We start from the raw sequence: 22,340 nt of genomic DNA, 5'->3' as shown, positions 1-22,340 counted from the left end.
GAAACAACTGGAGAATGAGACAGACCTCACAGCTCAAAATGCCAGTGTGGACAACATAAAGACTCAGAACCTCTGGCTGTAAAAAGCTGTGGGGGTTGTGGCAGCAGGAGAAATCAACCAGCACTGGTTCCCTTCTGATCCCTCCCCCATACAGAGCGCCACACAAGTGAACTGGGTTGCCCCAATCTAGTGAATACCAAAGGCTCCACCCCTCACAACATAATAGATTAACTGAGACAAAGAAATATGGCCCAAATGAAATAACAGATCAAAACTCCAGAAAAAGACCTAAGCAATGAGGGGACAGCCAACCTAGCAGATGCAGAATTAAAAACACTGGTAATAAGGATGCTCACAGGAATGACTGAGTATGGCCGAAAAATAAAGGTGGAAGTGAAGGCTATATAAAGTGAAATAAAGAAAAGTATACAGGGAACCAAGAGTGAAGGGAAGGAAAATGGGCCATGAGCCAATGACTTAGACAGAAGGAAGAAATAAACATTCAATCAGAAAAAGAATGAAGAAATAAGAATTCAAAAAATGAGGAGAGGCTTAGGAACCTCCAGGACAACTTTAAATGCTCCAACATCCAAATCATAGGGGTGCCAGAAGAATAAGAAGAATAAGAAATTGAAAACTTATTTGAAAAAATAATGAAAGAAAACTTCCCCAATCTGGCTAAGGAAAGAAACATGCAAGTCCAGGATGCTCAGACAGGCCCAAAGAAGCTGGACCCAAGCAAGCACACATCAAGGCACTTCATAACAACATTATCCAAGACCAAAGACAAGGAGAGAATCTTAAAAGCAGCAAGAGAAAAGGAGACAGTTACCTAAAACAGAGTTCCCATAAGACTACCACCTGATTTCTCATAAGAAACCTTACAGGCAAGAAGGGGCTGGAAAGAAGTATCAAAGTCATGAAAAGCAAGAAATTACATCTAAGATTACTCTATCCAGCACAGCTCTCATTTAGAATGGAAGGGCAGATAAAATGCTTCCCAGATAAAGTCAAGTTAAAGGAGCTCATCATCACCAAGCCCTTATTATATGAAATGTTAAAGGGATTTAGTGAAGAAAAAGAAGATAAAAAATACGAACACTAAAATGACAACAAACTCACAACTATCAACAACCAATCCTAAAAAAAAAAAATACAACAAAAATTAAGGAAACAACTAGAACAGGAACAGAATCACAGAAATGGAGATCACATGGAAGGTTATCAGTGGGGAGGAGGAACAGAGAAAATGGGGGAATAGGTACAGGAAATAAGAAGCATAAATGGCAGGTACTAACAGATAGGGAGAAGTTAAGAAAAGTATAGGAAATGGACAAGCCAAAGAACTTATGTGTACAACCCATGGACGTGAACTTAGGGGAGGAATGCTGGTGGGAGGAGGGTTGCAGGATGGAGGGTAATAGAGGGGAGAAAAAAAGTGGGATACCTGTAATAGCATAATTAATAAATTATTTTTAAAAAGGAAAAAGAAGCATAATTGGTAGGTACAAAATAGGGAGGCTAAGAATAGCATAGGAATGAAGAAACTAAAGACCTTATATATATGACCCATAGACATGAACTAAGGGGGGATAGTGCTGGAGGGAATGGGGGTACTGAGCAGAGGAGGATAAAGGGGAGAAAAAGGAATGGGGCCACTGTAATAGTGTAATCAATAAAATATACTTAAAAAACAATCAGGGATATAATCCTGATGGGATATTTTATGTTATTACAAGAATTACTCTGTTTTCTTAGATATGATTATGATGTTATGATTACATTTAATAAAGAGATCCTGCTGTGACTGGTGTGGTTTAGTGGACTGAGCAATGGCCTGGGAATTGAAAGGTCGTTGGTTCGATTTTCAGTCAGAGCACATGTCTGGGTTGTGGGCCAGGTCCTCAGTTGGAGGCATGTGAGAGGCAACTGATCGATGTATCTCTCACATATTTCTCTCCCTGTCTTCCTCACTCCCTTTCCTTCTCTTTAAAAGTAAATAAATAAAATCTAAAAAAAAAACTTGAAAAAAAAGAGACCCTGCCTTTTTGAGAAGCATGTTGAAGTATTTACTGGGGAAATAACACAATGTCTAGAATTTTCCTCAAAGCAGTATGTGTGGCAGAGATGTGGGGCTTCACCATTGCTCCTCCTGGAGAAGGGTATAGGATTCATGATATGGTACCGTCTACTTTGGTATGTTTGTTCTTTAATACAAAAGCATCTCAGCTCAACAAAAGCAACGGTCCTGATCTGACCCATGCATGCTATCCATAAACAAATAATCTTCACATCATGCCACTATGGCTCTCAATTACTGACCTGACATGCATACAGGTTTCTAAAAGTCCAACTATTACACTACCAAGTTTGCCAATAGAAGGGGTTATTAATAGGCATATCCTTTAAGCACTACGACAGATACAAAGCATTAAAATTAGACTTTATTATCAAATGTCTGAATCTAAAATAAGATTTAAAATATGGTGATGATGATTCAAGTACTGAAACCCCTCCAATAAATAATAACTTTTACTTGTTCAAGAAACCAAAACTATTTTAAGACAAACTATAAACTATTGCTCCTGGTATGGCTAAAAAGCAGGTTTCTAGGTTGTAAAGAGAAATATGCAAGAGGGAAAACCTACTGCCAAACCAAAGTACTTTCTGGCCCAAGACCCAGTAGTCTGGAACCATGAGGGTTCAGAGATAGCCTCAACATAGCCTTAATGAATTGAACAAGAGGGGTTATTTCTCTGATTTCATTTCATCACTCTTTATAAGAAAACACAGAGACAAAGCAAAGGGCCCTCCTCTCACTTGGTGGACTCTATCCTAGCAGTACATTTTTCATCTCAGTGTCAAAGCTAAACTGAAAGTTTTATCAACCTTATTAAATTCTTGAGAATATAATTCTCTTACCTTTGTTTCTAAATTCCTTTCACATATACTAGAAATACATGTTTCATAAAACACTCAAAGCAATAAATCGATCTCAAATTTTACCAAATATCAAGTTGGTGGCATAACTATTCAGAGAATTATTCTAAGTGATTTTAAGACAGTATTTGCAAGGTGGCCCAAGAAGCATCTACCTGAGTTGGTGGTACAAGCCTTGGACACTTGCTATGGAGAGGTCTATGGAGTCAAGGTGGAAAACTAAGGCCAAGGTCACCAATGAGCTTCTAGATATTCAGTGGAAACTGGGTATGGCTGTGAAGTCAGACAGTTGCAGATCACGTAAGTATCTGCAACTGTCACATAAGGATCACATAAGTATCTGCAACTGTCACATAAGGATCACATAAGTATCCTTATGTTGCACTCATTCAGGTCACATAAAGAACAAGTCTCTTGAAATGACAATTCCACAGTTTCAGAATTTCCACAGGCAGTTCAAGAAAATTGCTGTACTTGCTGAGACTGTATAAAAACTGATTACTTGGTTAATAAATTGCCACCATTCTTCTGAAAATCATGGACTCCATTTTCTGAGACAAAATTACATTTTTGCCTTTCCATTATTAAATAATAAAAAAATCAAACAAACAGGAATTAGGTAAGTGGTGATCAATGCACAAGGTTGGGAATATACTAAAAGCCAATGATTGACACTTTAAAGGGTGAACTCAGTGGTATGTGAATTACATCTCAATAAAAACATAAGTCAGACAAACAGCTGGAAAAAAAAAGATGGTATTTGAACACAAGAGCCTAAAAATTCACCAAGAAATCCTAAAAAGCACTCAACTGGCTTGTTCCTTGGGGGTGAATCTTGGTACTATCTTGAAAGTAATTTATTTTATATATTATACATACTATCATAGGATAAAGTACAAATTACATTAATTTTAAGTACTCAGATTATCAGCATAAAAGAGATACAAACAAATAAGCTGAGTAGAATATATGTAATCTGTTGTTTTGGGGTTTTTTGGGCAACAGGATATATAACTTTTTAATTAAGCTACAGATTTCTCTTCCTTTGGTTTTTACCATTTAACTAATGTCCTCTTTGTACTCCAGGATCCAATTTAGCTTCCCACACTGCATTAAGTTGTCACTTCTCTTCCATTTCCTTCAAATTGTGACAGCTTTTCCAGATTCCCTCATCCTTCATCTACACTTTACACTTTATAAGAGTTCTGGTTAATTATTTTGTAGAATGTTGCTTGATTTGAGGTGAATACTTGGGACACCTTACCATGAAAGCAAGGAAGCTATATCAAAGAAAGACTCCTGTAGTCATGACATGGGAGCAACAATAAAGGAAGGAGGACTCCTGATAATAACAGATGGACAATATGGGGATCAGAAAGCATCAATGGACAAACATAAAAATCCATGATAGTTCAAAGCACCACCACCACAATGGTCACCTCTGGAGGCTGTTATGACACCAAATCATTTTTCTAACTATTACTAAAGGGAAACAATGATTAGCCTGCCTTTCCTGGATGAGTATTTCAGCACAACCAAATAGCTAATCAGGGAAAGTTGCTCCCTATACAGGAACCACAATTAATAAGTAGAGAGTGAATGAGAGAATTAGAAAATCAAAACACTGCAACATCTAATGAAATAACCAAGGCAGTGATCATTAACCTCTGCTAAAATAAGTGAGGAGCTGACAAGGAACTGTATAAATGGTTGGATCAGATGGACAGTGACTGAAGCTACTTTTCAATCTTTTCACTAAAAGTCAAATGAAATATTACATTCTTCTTGATGTTGTGAGAGAGCACCATCTATGAAGTATTCTTGCAACAACAATAACAACAACAAAAGCCTTATTTAATCAAACCTCTAGATCTGATTCCCAACTTAAAGGAAATTCTGGGACAACACATGTTAAATAATACCAACAGAAAGACATTAGCTAAATCCAAAATGTAGGGCATGCTACAAGTCAGATGACCTCATTTCTACAGCAAATTTAAGACATGAAAAAATGGGAGATTTGTATTGCTGCAAAACACAAAAGATTTAGTTAAAATAGCCTTATATAATGAGAACTATATCTGCATTCAAAGTCAAATAAATTAAAATGAAGTATTTGACTGAAAAAATGGACTGTTGCCTAGGTGATAAAGGATATTATGGAATGATTATCAATTGCATTGAGTGCAATCAAGGTGCTGTGGCTATTTGTTTTAAATGGTTTTACCTGTAAGAGATACAAACTAAAAGACTACAGATAAAATTATACATCTGGAATTTGCTTTAAAATATGCTAATAATTTTTTTGTAAATTTAAGAAAAGAGAAAAAACAAAAATACAAGCATGCAGCAAGTTGACAATAGCTGAAACTAAATGACGGGTATGTTGAGGATTCCTGTACTAGTTTCTCTCCATTTTTGGTTAAAATCTTCCATAATAAAAAATAAAATCTCACTAGGATATAGTATCAATATACTTCTAAAACTGCATATATTTACAACTACTTAAAATCTGTACAAATGAAATACACAACTATGTAAACCATTTTTTTTTTTAAGATTTTATTTATTTATTTGTGGGGAGGAAAGGAAGGGAGGGAGAGAGAGAGAGAAACATCAATGTGCAGTTGCTGGGGGTTATGGCCTGCAACCCAGGAATGTACCCTGGCTGGGAATCGAACCTGGGACACTTTGGTTCCCAGCCCGCGCTCATAAACCATTTTATAAACAATGTTCAAAGCAGCTTTAGCACACAAAAAAAGAAAAACTACAGAAAACCAGAAACTAATGTATTTATATTAAATTGTTTAAAATATTCACAAAATAATATAAAATTTAAAAAGGTGGATATAAAATGATAGGCAACATAATTACAACAATGTTTTAAAAATTCACAGAACTAAAACTGAATATTTAAAAAAAAAAACAAATGAAACTTGAAGGAAATACACCAGATAACTAACAATATGTAAGTGTGAAAACTCAAAAAACTGTTTTACTTGGATGTATTCCTGTAGTCTCAATTTTTACAATAACTTATTATTTTTATAATCACAAATACTTAAAAAAAAAACTGATCCAGCTTGCTGATTCCGTGTTTACCCTTTAGGTCTAGCGGTGTCTTTCATAGAGAAGCTCAAGTACTGACCGGGAGGAAATGTATCCAAATCCCTTCCTAACTATTTGTCAATACACATAATAAAACTGTCATTCAGCCCTGGCTGCTGTGGATTAGTGGACTGAGTGTTGACCTGCAGACCAAAGGGTCACTGGTTTGATTCCCAGTCAGGGAGCATGCCTGGGTTGCAGGCTAGGCCCCAGTAATGGCGGACAAGAGGCAACCCCACATTGAGGTTTCTTTCCCTCTTTCTCAATCTCTTCCCCTCTCTCTAAAAACAAATAAATAAAATCTTTAAAAAAAAAAAAAACTGTTATTCAGTCATCATGCCATTTTGTTGCAAAACTGCACTATTCAGTTTTGTTCTTTAAGACACACTTATCTCAAAGTGTGGCTTGGGCTGTTGGGGATCCCAGAGACTCTTTCTGTGGGCCTGCAAAGTTAAAATGACTTTCATGTACCTATTTCATTCTCATTCTCTCCTCACAAAAGTGCAGCAGAGTTTTGGTGTAGTATCAAACAATATTCAAAGTTACATAAAAAGACATTTAAAATTCTCCTCACTTTCCCAACTATGCATTTGTGTGAAGCCAGATTTCCTTCTCATATTTCAATCAAAATAGCACATTGTAAGGGAACAAATGCAGAGGCAGATGAGAATCCAGCTGAGCTTCTATTAAATCAGACATTAGGAGATTTACAAAAATATAAAAACAATGCCACTCTCCCCATTAAATTACTGTTTTGGAAAGGACTGCTATCTGTTCATAAGCAATGCTATTTATATGTAATGGGTTTTTTTATTATAAAAGAAAAAGATATTTTTAAAATTTGTTAGCCTTCACTTTAAGAGATAGAGATCTTCAATGTTGAAAAGTGCAAGAGGTCCTGAGATCAAAATATTTGAGAACCACTGCTGTAAGAAAGTAGTTCTGTTGGACAGAAACCTGGTGTTCATGGACAGAATACATCTCATGTTCACATATGGGAAAACATGCTGCTCTTAAAATGGCAACACTCCCCAAAGGAACCTACAGAGTCAATGCAATCCCCAGCAAAAATCCCACCTGCCCTCTTTGCAAAAATTGATGGAAATTAATCCAAAAGACCTATGGAAGCACAAGGTACCAGGACAGCCAAAACCATCTTAGAAAGAACAAAATTGGACGAGTATAGCTTCTAATTTCAAAACTACCACAAAACTACAGCAATCAATGGTGTGGTAATGGCAGAGACACACAGATCAATGGAATAGAATTGAGAATCCAGAAATAAACCCTTACCTTTATGGTCAATTAATTTTCAAAAGGCTGCCAAGACCATTCAATGGGGAAAGAATACTCTTTTCAAACAAATGGTGCCACATGCAAAAGAATGAGGAACTTAGTGAGAATCTCAACATTATAAAAAAGATCCAGTCAGAAACAAAGGATTCACTGATTGAAATAAAAAACAATGTATAGGGAAACAACAGTAGAGTGGACGAAGCCAAGAATCACATCAATGATTTGGAACATAAGGAAGCAAAAACAACAACAACAACAAACAAAACAAAAAAACACACCAATCAGAACAAGCAAGAAAAAAGAATCCAAAAATATTAAGTATAATATAAGCAGCCTTTGGGACAACTGCAAGAGGTCCAACATTCACATCATAAGGATGCCAGAAGAAAAGAAAGACCAAGAAATTGGAAATCCATCTGGAAAAATAGTGAAGGAAAACTTTCCTAATTTGGTGAAGGAAACACACATGCAAGTCCAGGAAGCAGAGAGCATCCCAAACAAGATGGATGCAAAGAGGTGCTCTCCAAGACACATCATAATCAAAATGCCATAGGTAAGATAAAGAGAGAATCTTAAATGTACTAAGAGAAAAAAGTTGGTTACCTACTAGGGAATTTCCATAAGACTGTCAGCTGATTTCTCAAAAGAAACTTTGCAGGCTAAAAGGGATTGACAAGAAATATTCAAAGTCATGAAAAGCAGGGATCTATAGCCAAGATTGCGCTACCCAGCAAAGCTACCATTTAGAATTGAAAGGCAGATAAAGTGCTTCCCAGACAAGAAAAATAATAAAGGAGTTCATCATCACAAACCATTGTTATATGAATGTTAAAAGGACTTATTTAAGAAAGTTAAAACTATGAACAATAAAATGACAATGAATACGTATCTATAAACAATTTAATCTAAAAAACAAACTAAGCAAACAAGAACAGAGACAGAACCAGGGATATGGAGAGCATTTTGATGGTTGCCAGATGGGAGGGGGTGTGGAGAAATGAGTGAAAAGGTGAGGTGATTAAGAAGGATAAATAGGAAGTTACAGAATAGCCATGGGGATGCATAATACAGTATAGGAAATGGAGTAACCAAATAAGTTATCTGCATGGCCCATGGACATGAACAATGGTGTGGGGATGGCTTGAGGGAGTGGGAGATACTGGGTGCATGGGGACAAAGGGAGAAATATTGGGACAACTGTAATAGCAAAATCAATAAAAAATAATTAAAAAAATATATGGAAGAACTAAAGCAACAAAACTCAGAAAACACTGGAGTTAATCTTTGTGAGCTTGAATCAAGCAATGGTTTCTTGGGACACCAAAAACTCAAGTAGCAAAAGAAAAAAATAAATTGGTCTTCATCAAAATTAGTAACTTTTGTGCTTCAAAGTACACCATCAAGAAAGTAAAAAAATAACCAATAGAATGAGAGAAAATATCTGCAAATTATATATCTGATAAGGAGCATACAGGGTCTGGCAGAAGTAAGGCCTGCTTGAGTATGCTTGGTAGGGTAATAACATGGGTGTAGTAATTTATAGTTTTAATTTGAACATTTCACCTAAAATGTCATATGGTATGCTTGAGTGTGATATTGTTAAGTTACAGAATATACATGTTTATGACTTTATAACAAAAAAAGGATGATATTTGTGACAGACCCTATGTATCTAGAATAAAGAATTCCTCAAACTCAGTATAAGAGACAAGTCAAAAACGGTAGATAAGCACATGAAATAACGCTCATTGTCATAGGGGAAATGTAAATCAAAACACAAGATACCACTTCACTCTCACTGGGATGGCTACAATCAAAAACACAGTAAGAACAAGTGTTGGCAACAATGTAGAGAAATTGGAGCCTTCTTACATTGCTGGTAGGGATGTAAAATGGCATAGCCACTTTGGTAAACAGTTTCAAAATATTTATCTAGACAAGGAAGCTCAGCATAGTGCCTACTCATCCTGCGCCCACCCACTGGCTGGGGCCCAGAGGTGTCAAGGGAGTGAGGGGAGAGGACTGGGGAGAAGAGGAACGAGGAGCCCGCCCACACCCGCTCCTGACCATGCACACTGGGGTGCACATGCTCACTTCCCTTCCCTCAGTTATTCCTTCTCTTTCCTCCCAGTCCAACTCTCCTTTCTCTCTCCCTCTCCTTCTCTCCCTCCAACACACTCTCTCCCTCCCTCTCCTTTTATTATTTCTCATCCCAAGCTTTATCTCTCTGGGTCTCTTCTGGTCTCTGAGCTCCTTTCTCTCCCTTTCTCATCCTTCCCTCACTCCTCCTGACATCTATTCTCCCTCCAAGGGTGCTTACCTCCACAGCTTGTCCCTCAGTCTAACTCAAGCACACATACACTGTTATCTTTTATGCTGTATTTTCACTGAACCTTTTCTATGTTTAGATATACACACTTATCACTGGGTTACAATAGCCTACATTATTCAGTATAGTATAACAGGCTATGCCAAACAGTCTAGGTATGTAGTAGGCTATACCTTGTGCTCCATATGTGCACAACAAAATCAATGCACTTCTCAGAACAATGAATCCCTGTCATATGGGACTATAAACTATTAGAGGTTATTAGAGTTCAGGAGCTTTACTTTCATACTTGTGTCTAGTTTACTTCAGTGGATTTTCAAATAACAGTGAGAGACTCACAGTTTGAGAATTTGATGATTTCTAAAACAAAAAGATATCATTCTCCTAAAGGGCATAAAATTCTTTCTCTTTGTACATAAGGGTGATGTGGAAACATGATTTGTCTCTGAATCAGAAAAGATCAGAATTAGATCTCTGAGTTACAGAAGAGAGCATGAGCAAAGGAGATGGAAGAGGTGGATAGTATAAGACACCACTGCACAGTATAAGAACTCCAGTATAACTACTAGAATCATTTTATAAAAACAAAAACAAACAAACAAAAACAGTAAGTGAACAGTCAACTAGATAAATAAACACAATTTGACTAAAGATGGAAAATGAGTTTAGGAACTTTACAGACTGCCCTAATTAAGTACTGCATGATCCCCTTTGAGAATCAATTTAAAAAGTCAAAATTTGTTACTTTCAATGTCTAAACATAACTTTGTAAAAAGCAGTTTACCTTCCAAACTTTTGAAACTAAATAAACCCATTAGAAAAAAACAAAAATGATCAAAGAAGCAAAATCAAATCATTAAAGCACAATGACAGCATTTTGGGATTGGAAGGATATTTGTTAACTTTCTTTACTGAACACCGTATGCCTATTGCTAGAGGAGCATAAGAAAATAAAATACCAAAATAGGAATTATAGTTCCTTGTTCATTTGCCTAGTGCTGCTGGTTGGGTTATACTATGTATCTCACAGCTGCTGGTATTAGTAAAATATCTAAACTGCATGTTCCTGTCTCACAGCAGAATAATTTGTATCTTAGGTGTTGCACCTTCCACAGATTATACAAGTTGAGCCTTGAACAATGCTGCAGTGAGGAGTACAGACCCTTGGGTTCTTAAACTCGAGTGTAATTCTTAACTCTACAGTCAGCCCTTCACACCTGCAAACTCAACTTTGAACCAAAAACAGTATTTTCCATCAGTGGCTGTGGCTGTTAGGAATGTGAAAATACTGTTTTTTGATCCGAGAATGTTTAAAGCTGATGATATAAAGGGCTGACTGTATTTATTGAAAAATTCTACACATAAGTAGACTCACATAGTTCAGACCTTGTTCAAGAGTCACCTGTATACTCAACTGAATCTGTAAGCTACAACTGGGGAGTTATTTATACAGCAACAGATGGCTGTTTCTACTAGATATCATTCTAGCTCTTTGTGTTTTGTTTAAGATGCAGTATCTTTACAATAGTCCTTTCTTTCTATTGACTCGTTTCACAGTAAATGTGTCACTCAAAGACAGTGACAAATGAAAGAAAGGAATTCAATCTCAGTAGAAGAGATGTTTATTTACATGTTTAACTGGCACCTAGTATGGAAATACACCTAAGCAGATGCTGCCAATAACCTTCAAGATTATCTTTTTTTAAATTGCCTTTTATACATCTTCATCTGTGCTTCTATTGAAAAGGATAGTAGTGGGTAAGGGGGATTTATTTTTATACCTTGATCTGGTTCTGCTCCTAGGGAGGATATAAATCAGGCACAAGATGAAAAACTTACTTGTTGGCCAAATATGATTTTCCACTAAATTACTTTTAATTCAGAACTTACCTAGAAATTCTACACCCAAAAAAGAAAGAAAGAAAGAAAGAAAGAAAGAAAGAAAGAAAGACCTTTATAGTTTTAAGCCTTATAATTGGTTTATGACATGTTATCTTGCCCCGGAAAGGACAATTATTTGGAAAGATCATTTTAGTTAGGACTCTTATTATAATCCCAAACAAAAAGAGTTTAGCTCATCTCATTAACGCTCTACTAGGAAAGAAGTATTTCATCCATCAAATCTCTGAGAACTCCAAACAACCACTCTAATACCTGGTTACAAAGAAGTCTAAATAAAATGTTATGTGTAACAATACGAAGATTAAAAATCCTATCTCTTATTTTGCTTGTGGTTGTAATGGTTATTATGTAAAACTAAGTGTAAAGTTGATGTGGGGAATAACATCCTTAGAGACAAAGCCTTTTCTGCCCTTAAAGTATAATTTCTTGCTCTTTATCAGGGATACAATGCAGCACAACTAATTCATTTACCCTAAAATGGAAGGAGTAAAATATAAGAAATACTTTTAACAAAAATGGTCAATTCCATGGGTGAAAAGCTAAGTGTCCTCTGTCCAGTCTGTTTAGGATACATTCTAATACCCATTTATCTATCAACATTCTGTTCATTTAAAACTACTTCCCATTTGAAAATAATAATGCCTGCCATGCCCGATTTGCAGCATACTAAGCTGAGAGTCCCATTTTTCTTGCCTTACTCAGGTCCCCTCACTCTCACCCCCAAGTTTTCTCTTTTGCTGTAAAGGCACTTTCCACTGAACTTCTCTGTTTCTCTTTTATTAGCCTCATACACTAACGTCCCTCAATGGCAAACAAAATGCATCTAGAGTCCAGAGTAGGGGAAAAAAACAACTTACTGCTGATATTTCAGATGTAATATCACCTTTTAGACAAAGAGCAGAACTGCCTGGTTCAGGAGCTTCACTTTCTTTCATTCACATTTGAAAACAAAAAATGTTGACGGCCAAATCTACCATTAGTATTCACCTGTATCAAGGAAAAGGCAGAATCAGTACCACAAAAGCCTTAAGAGACCTGAAATCCTCTTTAAAAATGAACTCTGTCTCTAGCCAGTGTGGCTCAGTCAGTTGGAGCATCGTCCTATACTTAGACCGAAAGATTACATGTTCAATCCCCATTTGGGGGTGCATATGAGAGGTCAACTAATTGATGCTCCTCTCCCCCCTCACTGTTTCCTCTAAGAACAGTAAAGAAATGTCAAGTGAGGAATTTTTTTAAAAAATGAATTCTGGATAGTGCCTTATTCAGCTCTTCAATGGAATGTCTCAGTCTCATTCACCTCAACCTTCTAATGAATTCTGCTTTTCTTCAAGGACTGCTGGTCACATTCTATTACACTTTACAATTTATTACCACATAACTACAGATTTTCAATTCAAAGTACCTAATACTTAAAGAATAAGATAGGGTGGTGGCAAACCTACTTAGACCTCAACAGTTTAAAGAATGTCAATGTCTAAGCTGAAAAGCAACTTGGACATACTTGAACCCTGTGCTGCTGAGACTGGGCCACGCTAATCCCTAGGAGGGCGCTGAAGAACCAGAAGTAGAGGTGGTAAAACTGTGAAGTCCTAGAACTATACATAGATTGATTTAGGAAAAAAAAATACAAAAAACCCCCACCCTGACTGGTGTGGCTCAGTTGGTTTGGCATTGTCCCACAAGGCGAAAGATCAGTGGTTCAATTCTCAGTCAAGGCACCTGCTAGGGTTGCAGGTTCGGCTTCTGGTCAGGGCACATACAAGAGGCAACCAATTGATGTTTCTCTCCCACATCGACTTTTCTCTCCCTCTCTTCCTTCCTCCTTTTCCCTCTAAATACATACATAGACAGACAGACAGACAGATAGCTGTGCACACTTGATACTGATAGAGTATTTCACTGCATCCTGTAACAAAGCAATTTCTTAAAGTACTACCAAGATACCGTTTTCAAGTAAACTGAAGTAAGAATTTTGCTGTTGAGAACAGATACTTCTGATCTATGCTAATCAAACAGCAAGAATGTGTAACATTTCCTCAAATAAAGGACAATGAAATTCAGCAAGTCATGGAGAAATTGCAAAGGGTCTGTAGAGTTCTAACAGAGTAAACTGCTGTTTGAAGCAACACATGGTTGTGAAATGCCCAACCTGTCTTCCTCCTGTCCTGACCAAAGCCCACAAAGCTCCTAAGATCTTGTTAATCAACATGTAAACCACCTTCCTTAAAAATTCAAAGCCACTGAACAGCTTTATAAATAATGATAAAACATGCCTCATGCCCAGGCCGGTGTGGCTCAGTGGACTGAGTGCCACCAGCCTGTAGACTGCAAGGTTGCTGGTTTAATTCCCAGCCAGGTACATGCATAGGTTGTGAGCCAGGTCCCCAGTTCAGGGCATGAGAGAGGCAACCGATTGCTGTTTCTCTCCCTTTCTCCCTCCTTTCCTTTCTCTCTAAAATAAAAAAGTCCCAGGCTCACAGGAGAGTTTATTGGAGAGACCCACAGGGTCCTAGTCTGTATACAAAACCACCCACCTGGGAATCAGTACCACCAGAAGGGTCTGATTTGCTTGTGTATAACAGAGGAAGTGACTGAAAGCCAGCCAAGAGCAGAGGAAGCCCCTCTCCAACCCCGACCCCTCCCCACATACAGCATACAAAGCAATGACCTGGGTTGCCCCGCCTGGGTTGCCCACCTTGGTGAATACTTAAGACTCTGCCCTTTACTACATAACAGGCACACTGAGACAAAAAAAAAAAAAAATATGGCCCAAAGGGAAGAACAGATCAAAGCTCCAGAAAAAATATAACTAACAGCAATGAAGAGATAACCAACCTATCAAATGCAGAGTTCAAAATACTGGTCATCATGTTGTTCACAGAAATGGCTGAGTATGGTCACAAAATAGAGGAAAGAGTAAAGGCTATGAAAAGTGAATTAAAGGAAAATGCACAGGGAACCAACAGTGACAGGAAGGAAACTGAGACTCCTATCAACAGTTTGGAACACAAGGAAGAAATAATATTCAACCAGAACAGAATGCAGAAATAAGAATTCGAAAAAATGAGGAGAGGCTTAGGAACCTCTGGGACAACTTTAAACATTCCAACATCTAAATCATAGGGGTGCCAGAAGGAGAAGAGGAAGAGGAAGAAACTGAAATCCTAATTTAAAAAATAATGAGGGAGAATTTCCCCAATCTCACTAAGGAAATAGACTTCCAGGAAGTCCAGGAAGCTCAGAGTCCCAAAGAAGTTGGACCCAAGGAGAAACACACCAAGGTACATCATAATTATATTATCCAAGATCAAAATGAAGGAGAGAAGCCTAGAAGCAGCAAGAGATAAGGAGACAGTTACCTATAAAGGAGTTCCCATAAGACTATCACCTGATTTCTCATAAGAAACCTTACAGGCAAGAAGGGGCTGGAAAGAAGTATCAAAGTCATGAAAAGCAAGTCTCCATCCAAGATTGCTCTATCCAGCAAAGTTCTCATTTAGAATGGAAGGGCAGAGAAAGTGCTTCCCAGATAAAGTCAAGTTAAAGGCGTTCATCATCTCCATGCCCTTATTATATGAAATGTTAAAGGGACTTATCTAAGAAAAAGAAGATCAAAACTATGAACACTAAAATGACAACAAACTCACAACTATCAACAACCAATCCTAAAAATAAAAACAAAAACTAAGGAAACTAGAACAGGAACAGAATCACAGAAATGGAGATCACATGGATGGGGGAGAATAGGGGAAAAGGTACAGGGAATAAGTAGCCTAGATGGTACATACAAAATAAACTGGGGGAGGTTAAGAATAGTGCAGGAAATGGAGAAGCCAAAGAACTTATATGCACAACCCATGGATATGAACTAAGGTGGGGGAATGCTGGACAGAAGGGAGTGCGGCATGGAAGGGGATAGAGGAGAACAAAAAGTGGGACAACTGTAATGGAATAATCAATAGAATACACTAAAAAAACACAAAGAGGATGAGAAAGGTGTTCACTGAATTCACAACTGGTAGCTAGAGGGTGGAAGAAAAATGTTGAGACAAAAGGAGAAAGATGGCAGGCTGTACAAAGAGGTCACATAGCTGGGCCACAGGCACTGCTAATGCAGTGTGTGGTCTTGCTCCCCATTAGCAGAGTTGTCCCAGAAGCAAGAAGTTCCTGGGTGTAATCCCACTCCATCCTCTGCATAATTACAAAGGTCAGTGTATTTAAATGTTTTTCCCAGCTTGGTGAGTTGGCCTAAGTTTGCTCTACTGCATTTGTGACAATTTGTGACCACTGATTCACTTTGCTGTGCTGACAAGGCGTTACCACCAGTTGCAGTTTCTATGGCCTCTTTCACAGTGTGATCCCTTCATCAACAAAAAAAGTCTCATGGGCCCCCCAGTAGTCTTCCATCTTCCCTCCTGCACATCGCCTCTGTCACCCTCATTCCCCAATTTTTCATAGTTGTCTTATCCATATACCTAATTTAACTGCAGTCTTCTTAGTGATTTTCTTGTTATCGAGATGCTCCACAGTTATTACTCTTGCTATGAGTAACTGTTTTTGCACTATTTTTATCAGTTTATATTAGTTTAATTGTGTAATTGAGCTAATGAATACATCAGCCCTAAACAAGTTTAGGGACAAGCAGAACTGCCTTTGTAAGCACAATTCAACTGGTAGGAAGAAAGAAAGAGACATAGAGAATGGCCAGCTAGCCCCAGCACTTCACTGCCCACAAATAAACAGTCTAGCCAGAAAAGAATCACACCTGAAGCTCCTACCTTCCTCACTGTGCCTCAGTTCAGCTCTTCTACTCTCAGCTTTCCAGGGCTTCAGTTAATACAATATACTGAATTTCAGTGCAAATAAACAAATTTCTTGCAAAAATTATTTTGACCTACAGAGTCCACAAATCATGCTCCCACCCATTTAAAACAAATAAACAAGCCAAAACTGACTATGGATCCCTTGATCTCAAGGAAAGACAGAATATCATCCACCCAGCTGCCCCAAAACAGAAACCTAAAAATACATTTCTAACCTCTTCCTCTCAGATAAGCTTGTATCTCCCTTTCTGTATTATCTAAACAGTTCGGATAACTATCATCTCTGAATTACTACTCCAATTTTTCAAGTCTTCCCTAACCCCAATTCTTCTATAGAACCACCCTCCTGAACATAAGACTCCTCTCCCACCTCTCAGCTTACACTGAAAACAAGCAAGGCCAGCTGAGATGTCACTCCCCATCACCACAGAGCCTAAGTCAAAAACCCTTTACACACAGTGACACAGCATATCAAATGAGTCCTGTAGCTCCAGTACTGTAGGGCAGGACTATGTCTACCTTCTCAACTGTTGTATTCCTGACATGTACCTAAGAGAACAGAATGTCACAAAATACATATTCAGTAGTTTCATCTTTTGTACAATAAACCTGTGGGAAGAAATTCCTAGTATTTAAAATATAAAGCTCAGAAAATGAGATAAATCCAGGTGAAAGCCTCTTTTACTACATATTCTGAATGATGTGGTAATAGGGGAAAAGGCAGTATTTTTAGGTTAGGGTAAAATTAAAATTACTTGAATTCATTTTCATCTTATTTTAGATATTCTCTAGATTTTGTATATGTATACATGTATGTATATATATAATTGTCCACTTGGGATCTAAACATATAGAACAATTAAATACAAAGTAAGGGTTGCAATAAAAGATTACATTACCAAAACAAATCACTGAGAGGTTCTAAGTGGCAAACATACTAAACTGTTATTTGTATTGAAGGAAGAGGTCAAAGATCCTTCTGAAATCTGCTGAAAGCTATGAGCCCTATCACTAGAAAAACAGACACATATAGAAACGTTAAAAACAGACTCAGAAGTACAAGGTCATTCTCCCCTCCATCTATGAACAATAGGCTGAGAGTCTGAGGAGGGAGTTAACCCAAACTCCCCACTCTCCAGGTGGTGATGCTAGGTACTCCCACTTTACCCACTGTAAGCATTTTTAGAGCATATATATAGAAACAGAGCACATGCTTTTTAAACAATGCATTCACATACTAGCCAGATGACTCAGTTGGTTGGAGCATTGTCCTGTACACCAGAAGGACGAGGGTTCAATTCCCAGTCCAAGCACGTACCTTAGGTTGTGGGTTCAGTGCCCAGTCGGGGCACATACAAGAGATAATTGAGCAATGTTTTTCTCTCACATCAATGTTTCTCTTTCTCTTTCTCTCCCCCCACCCACACTGCCTCTAAAGTCAATTTAAAAAACTAAAAGATAGCCCTGGCTGATGTGGCTCAGTGGATTGAGCACAGGCCCGTGAACCAAAGGGTTGCCATTTCGATTCCCAGTCAGAGCACATGCCTGGGTTGCAGGCCAGGTCCCCAGTAGGGGGCATATGAGAGGCAACCACACACTGATGTTTCTCTCCCTCTCTTTCTCCCTCCCTTCCCCTTTCTAAAAAACTATATAAATAAAATCTTTAACAAATGAATTCATTAAATATAAAATCAAAATTTAAAAGGTAGTCATTACTGTTACTAGAGAAGCCAGAGGTCAGACCTGGGCAGCTAGGAAATACCACTGTACTCAAGAAGCCACTGTGTCCAAGCACCAAATCCAACCCTATTCCTTAAATATTAGAAGTGACAACTGAACATGCTTTCACTTGTCCAAGATGACAGTGCAAAACAGCTACTATCAAAATACAATGAACAGCCCCTAAAATGAAGTGTCCCTTACAAAAGTGATACATAATACATCTCCACTTTACAAATAACTGGATCACAATTCCTACACCAATTACAATTACAGTTCAACAAACAACGTACCAAATAACATCACAATAAAAGTTCTGAGGAAAATATCAGAATCAGGTCCAATAACCCTGAATTACTGTTCAGCCTTAAGGTGTGGGATATCTCTGACCTCAATGATTGTAACTATTAAAACTACTATTAAAACTTCTAACCCTAACTGGTGTGGCTCAGTGGATGGAGTGCTGGCCTGCAAACCAAAAGGTCACCAGTTCGATTCCCAGTCACAGCACATGCCAGGGTTGCAGGCTAGGTCCCTGTTAGGGGGCATGGGAGAAGCAACTGATCATGTTTCTCTTGCATATCAATATTTCTCTCCCTCATTCTCCCTTCTTTCCCCTTTCTCTAAAAAATATATTCTTAAGTTAGAAAACACAAAAACTTCTTAGTCAAAGCCAACACATCTGATACTTAGCTATGCGGTGTGGCTAGCCCTCACCTCTATCAAGTTATTTGGGCCTAAAGTACTATACAGGACACACACACATTTTCAATGCTGCAATCTGTAGTGGACTTAGAGGCAAGAAACTAGACAGATCCCATTTTCTGCTCTTTCCTCATTTGGCGAACTGTCTCCAGGTCTATTTTCCAAATGGCAAAATAGATGTTATGAAAAACAAATAGGCAGGGGTAAAAAGCAAGGAATTTGGCCCTGGACGGGTGGCTCAGTTCATTGGAGCAATGTTCCATATATAAAATGGTTGTTGGTTTGATTCCCGGTCAGGGCACATACCTAGGTTGTAGGTTCAATCCTGGTCAGGACGCATGCAGGAGGTAACCAATAGATATTTTTTTCACAGAGATGTTTCTCTCCCCCCACCCCCACCACTCTTCCTCTCTCTCTCAAATCAGTAAAAACATATCCTTGGGTGAGAATTTAAAAAAAACAAGGGCTTTGGATCCTCTGAATTATCACCAAATATAGTTTGGGGGGTGGGGGGAACTATGGTAATCTTTCTTCATTCCTCAATTCTGTAGGAGAGCTGCAGGCTGTTAAATTTGAAATCAGCAGCTATTAAGTAACAATTGTTGAGGATAGTAAACTTTACCAAGAGAAGTAACACAGTGCTCACAACAAGTCACTTCTCTCTTTACAGGAAGGTGACAGGTATGGTAAGGACAGAGGTGCTAACAACACCAAGGCCTAAACACTGAGCCCTAAGCCAGCAGTGTGGACATGAAGGTTCACAACTGTCTGAATGCTTCAGGAAGGAAACCACTGAATTTATATAAATGTCTCTTAGACCATTTCTGAAAGAAAACATGTAAACTGCAGTCTGAATATATGAGACAAACTGGAAGGCCTATTAGCACCTTCCTAAATGGACTAAACCTAATAGGTTATCTAAAATGACAAACAAAACCCTTAATTTTCCTGAAATACTTTATTTCAATGTTTTAAAAAGCATAGTTTAAGAGCTGCTTTAAAAATTTGCTTTTAAAAAATGCCTACCTAAAACCTACAGCATATATATAAAGCTAACACTTTCTCCAATTCCAATTTTTATTTTGAAATAGCATTGTTAGGACTATACCTGGAGAATATCTTATGTGAGGTCCATAATTATAGTCCAATGGAGAACTGAACTTAGAGAAGACACCAACATTATAATCTTTACTCTGCCACAAACTAACTAGCTGTATTTCTAATTAATTTTATCTCTGTGGGCTTCAGTTTCTGAGTCTCCAGAGTTCTAAAATCTTAAGAATGCTACTGCAATGTATTTTCTGGAAGTTATTTTCAGAAACTAGTTATCAAATCTCAGTTATAAAATAATATAGATCAGCCCTGGCTGATATGGCTCAGTGGACTGAGCACCGGTCTGTGAATCCAAAGGTCACCGGTTTGACTCCTAGTCAGAGCACACGCCTGGATTGTGGGCCAGGTCCCCAGTTGGAGGTATGTGAGTGGCAACCACACACTAAGGTATAATTTCAGACAGACGACAATGGTGCAGATAAAAACAAAATACTCCATGCTACTGGACTAAAGCTGATTAACAGTACCATTAATTATTATTAAACATTTGATAAATATACTCTTCACAAATTATCAATAAACTTCCCTAATCTCACCTCCATATAGCAAACTGTAAAGTGAGAGTTGATAATCCAGCTTTTATTCACCTGCTTATAAAATTATCTAGTAATAAATACAATTTATGGCAATATAATGACTTTTGGAAAACACCTGATCTGTGTTTTTATCTTGAGCTGTAATATTGTGATTTCATAAAAACTTATACTGTTATAATTAAAAACCTCCACAATGACAAGCAAATGCACTCTCAATATTCTGAACTTGAAAGGAAGAGTATGCCCAGAGTGTTGCGGGCATGACTTCAATACTAAAACTGATGGTCATTTAGGATTTCAAAGCACTCTCTGCCAGAAAGCATTTCACTCTGTGACTGGAATTCCACAAGTCACAGAGACTTAAATGCTATGTGCCTGAATGCCCTGCAGTTTTACTTGGCAACTCTATTTTCTCCTTCCAACGCATAAAAGAAACAGGAGGAGACATGAAAGACATAGGTACAGAGAGCAACTTCTGTCAACTGCCTTATTCACATTGCCCTTTGGTCTTTACTGATCACCCTTCCACTCCCTATATACCTAAGGTGTGAAGAAGCAAATATTGCTGATTCATCAGTTACTCATTTGTACAATGATCTGTACTCCAAATGACCCACTGAAAGGAAACCAGAAACAGATTCTAGTCTGATAACAAGTATCATTAAAAATTCAGATATTAATAAAAAAGGAACATGGACCTTACAATAATGGTAAAGTTGCATCCAAAATGGTTTTCAAATTAAGCTTCCACACTAAATGACAGCCAGCATATACCATCAATTGTTTGAATGTTTTTATGTACTTACTAAAAACACAAGAAAATGCTTTTGACTTCCAAATATCTGGATTTTTAAAAGGTAACTTTCCACTGGAACTTCAAGTCTACTTTTAAAGGTTCTTGGTATTCTCCAACCATACAAAGTTGTAATAAGCTAGGCAGTAATGGATGACAGTACTATATACAGTCTGTGTAGAGATTATGTGTATATAAGGCAGAAATTATACAGATGGTAAAATCTCAACAACGAACAGATACTAGAATGTAATCAACAAAGAGAAAGAAAAATCATGTTCAAAAAGTATATCTTTGAAGAACAGATTTTAAAAAATTTGATATACTCAGGAAAAAATGTTTTACAAGGAAATGTTTAATGCAACTTTGTAAACCTATATCAAATTGGTCACTGTGTTTTTATCTCTGTATCTTGAGTTTTGATAATAAAACAAAGCTTTTTGAATCCCCAAAACAGAATGTTCTCATTTTTCAAAGATGTTTCCAAAAAAGGAATCTTGTTAATTAGTCTGACTTAATAAAAGCTGAAATAATAATATACTTTAAAAACTGAAAAATGCTAGCAAATTTAAGGCATAATTTTAAAGTACTTTTTAAAATATACATTATTACATATAATACAAATGAAAGGGGTTCTGAGCAAGCTATTCCTCAAATCAAGCAGGGCTTGGCCTTTTCCACTGTGATAATAAACATAGTGAAAACAAGAGGGCTCTCTTCTCTAACCTGGGGCCAGGTAATACTCGTCCATGTGTGCCCATTCTTCCCCCTCCATGCCACTCTCCACAAAGCAGAATGATCACTTTAAAAGGGCAATTCTGGTTTAAAACCCTCCCAACTGTTCTTGAGATATATAGAAAACAAAATTCTCATCTATGCCAGGACCTCCCAGACCCAGTAGGATGTAGCTGCCACCTCTCTCAGTCCTTCCCCCTGACTCGGTCTCACTCAAATCAGTTCCTCCAAATTGCTCTGCTCCTCCTCAGCTCTGAGTGTTTCCACACTTATTTATCCTCTCTGCCTAGAGGGCTCTTTCTTCAACTTCACCCCACCCTTCCTTAGGGAAAGAAGGC

General features: G+C 37.7%; 1 protein-coding gene across 3 annotated transcripts in view; it reads right to left on the bottom strand.

Annotated features, from left to right (window-relative positions):
• The window catches only part of LARP4B (La ribonucleoprotein 4B), a 62,287-nt gene extending 49,065 nt beyond the window's left edge, over positions 1-13,222 (bottom strand). For 2 of the 3 annotated variants that reach the window (XM_036025078.1, XM_036025079.1), the window contains exon 1: positions 12,433-13,222. In XM_036025078.1, coding sequence (XP_035880971.1) covers positions 12,433-12,510 — 78 coding nt within the window. In that variant the 5' untranslated portion in view covers positions 12,511-13,222. The remainder of the gene's footprint in view (positions 1-12,432) is intronic. The other variant, XM_028507471.2, reaches the window with a different exon arrangement.
• Positions 13,223-22,340: the final 9,118 nt, after the last annotated feature.

Source organism: Phyllostomus discolor, chromosome 1, assembly GCF_004126475.2.
Source record: "Phyllostomus discolor isolate MPI-MPIP mPhyDis1 chromosome 1, mPhyDis1.pri.v3, whole genome shotgun sequence".
NCBI classification, from domain to species: Eukaryota; Metazoa; Chordata; class Mammalia; order Chiroptera; family Phyllostomidae; genus Phyllostomus; species Phyllostomus discolor.
The sequence above is the reverse complement of the archived record's forward strand: the minus strand, read 5'-3'. Positions and strand labels throughout refer to the sequence as shown.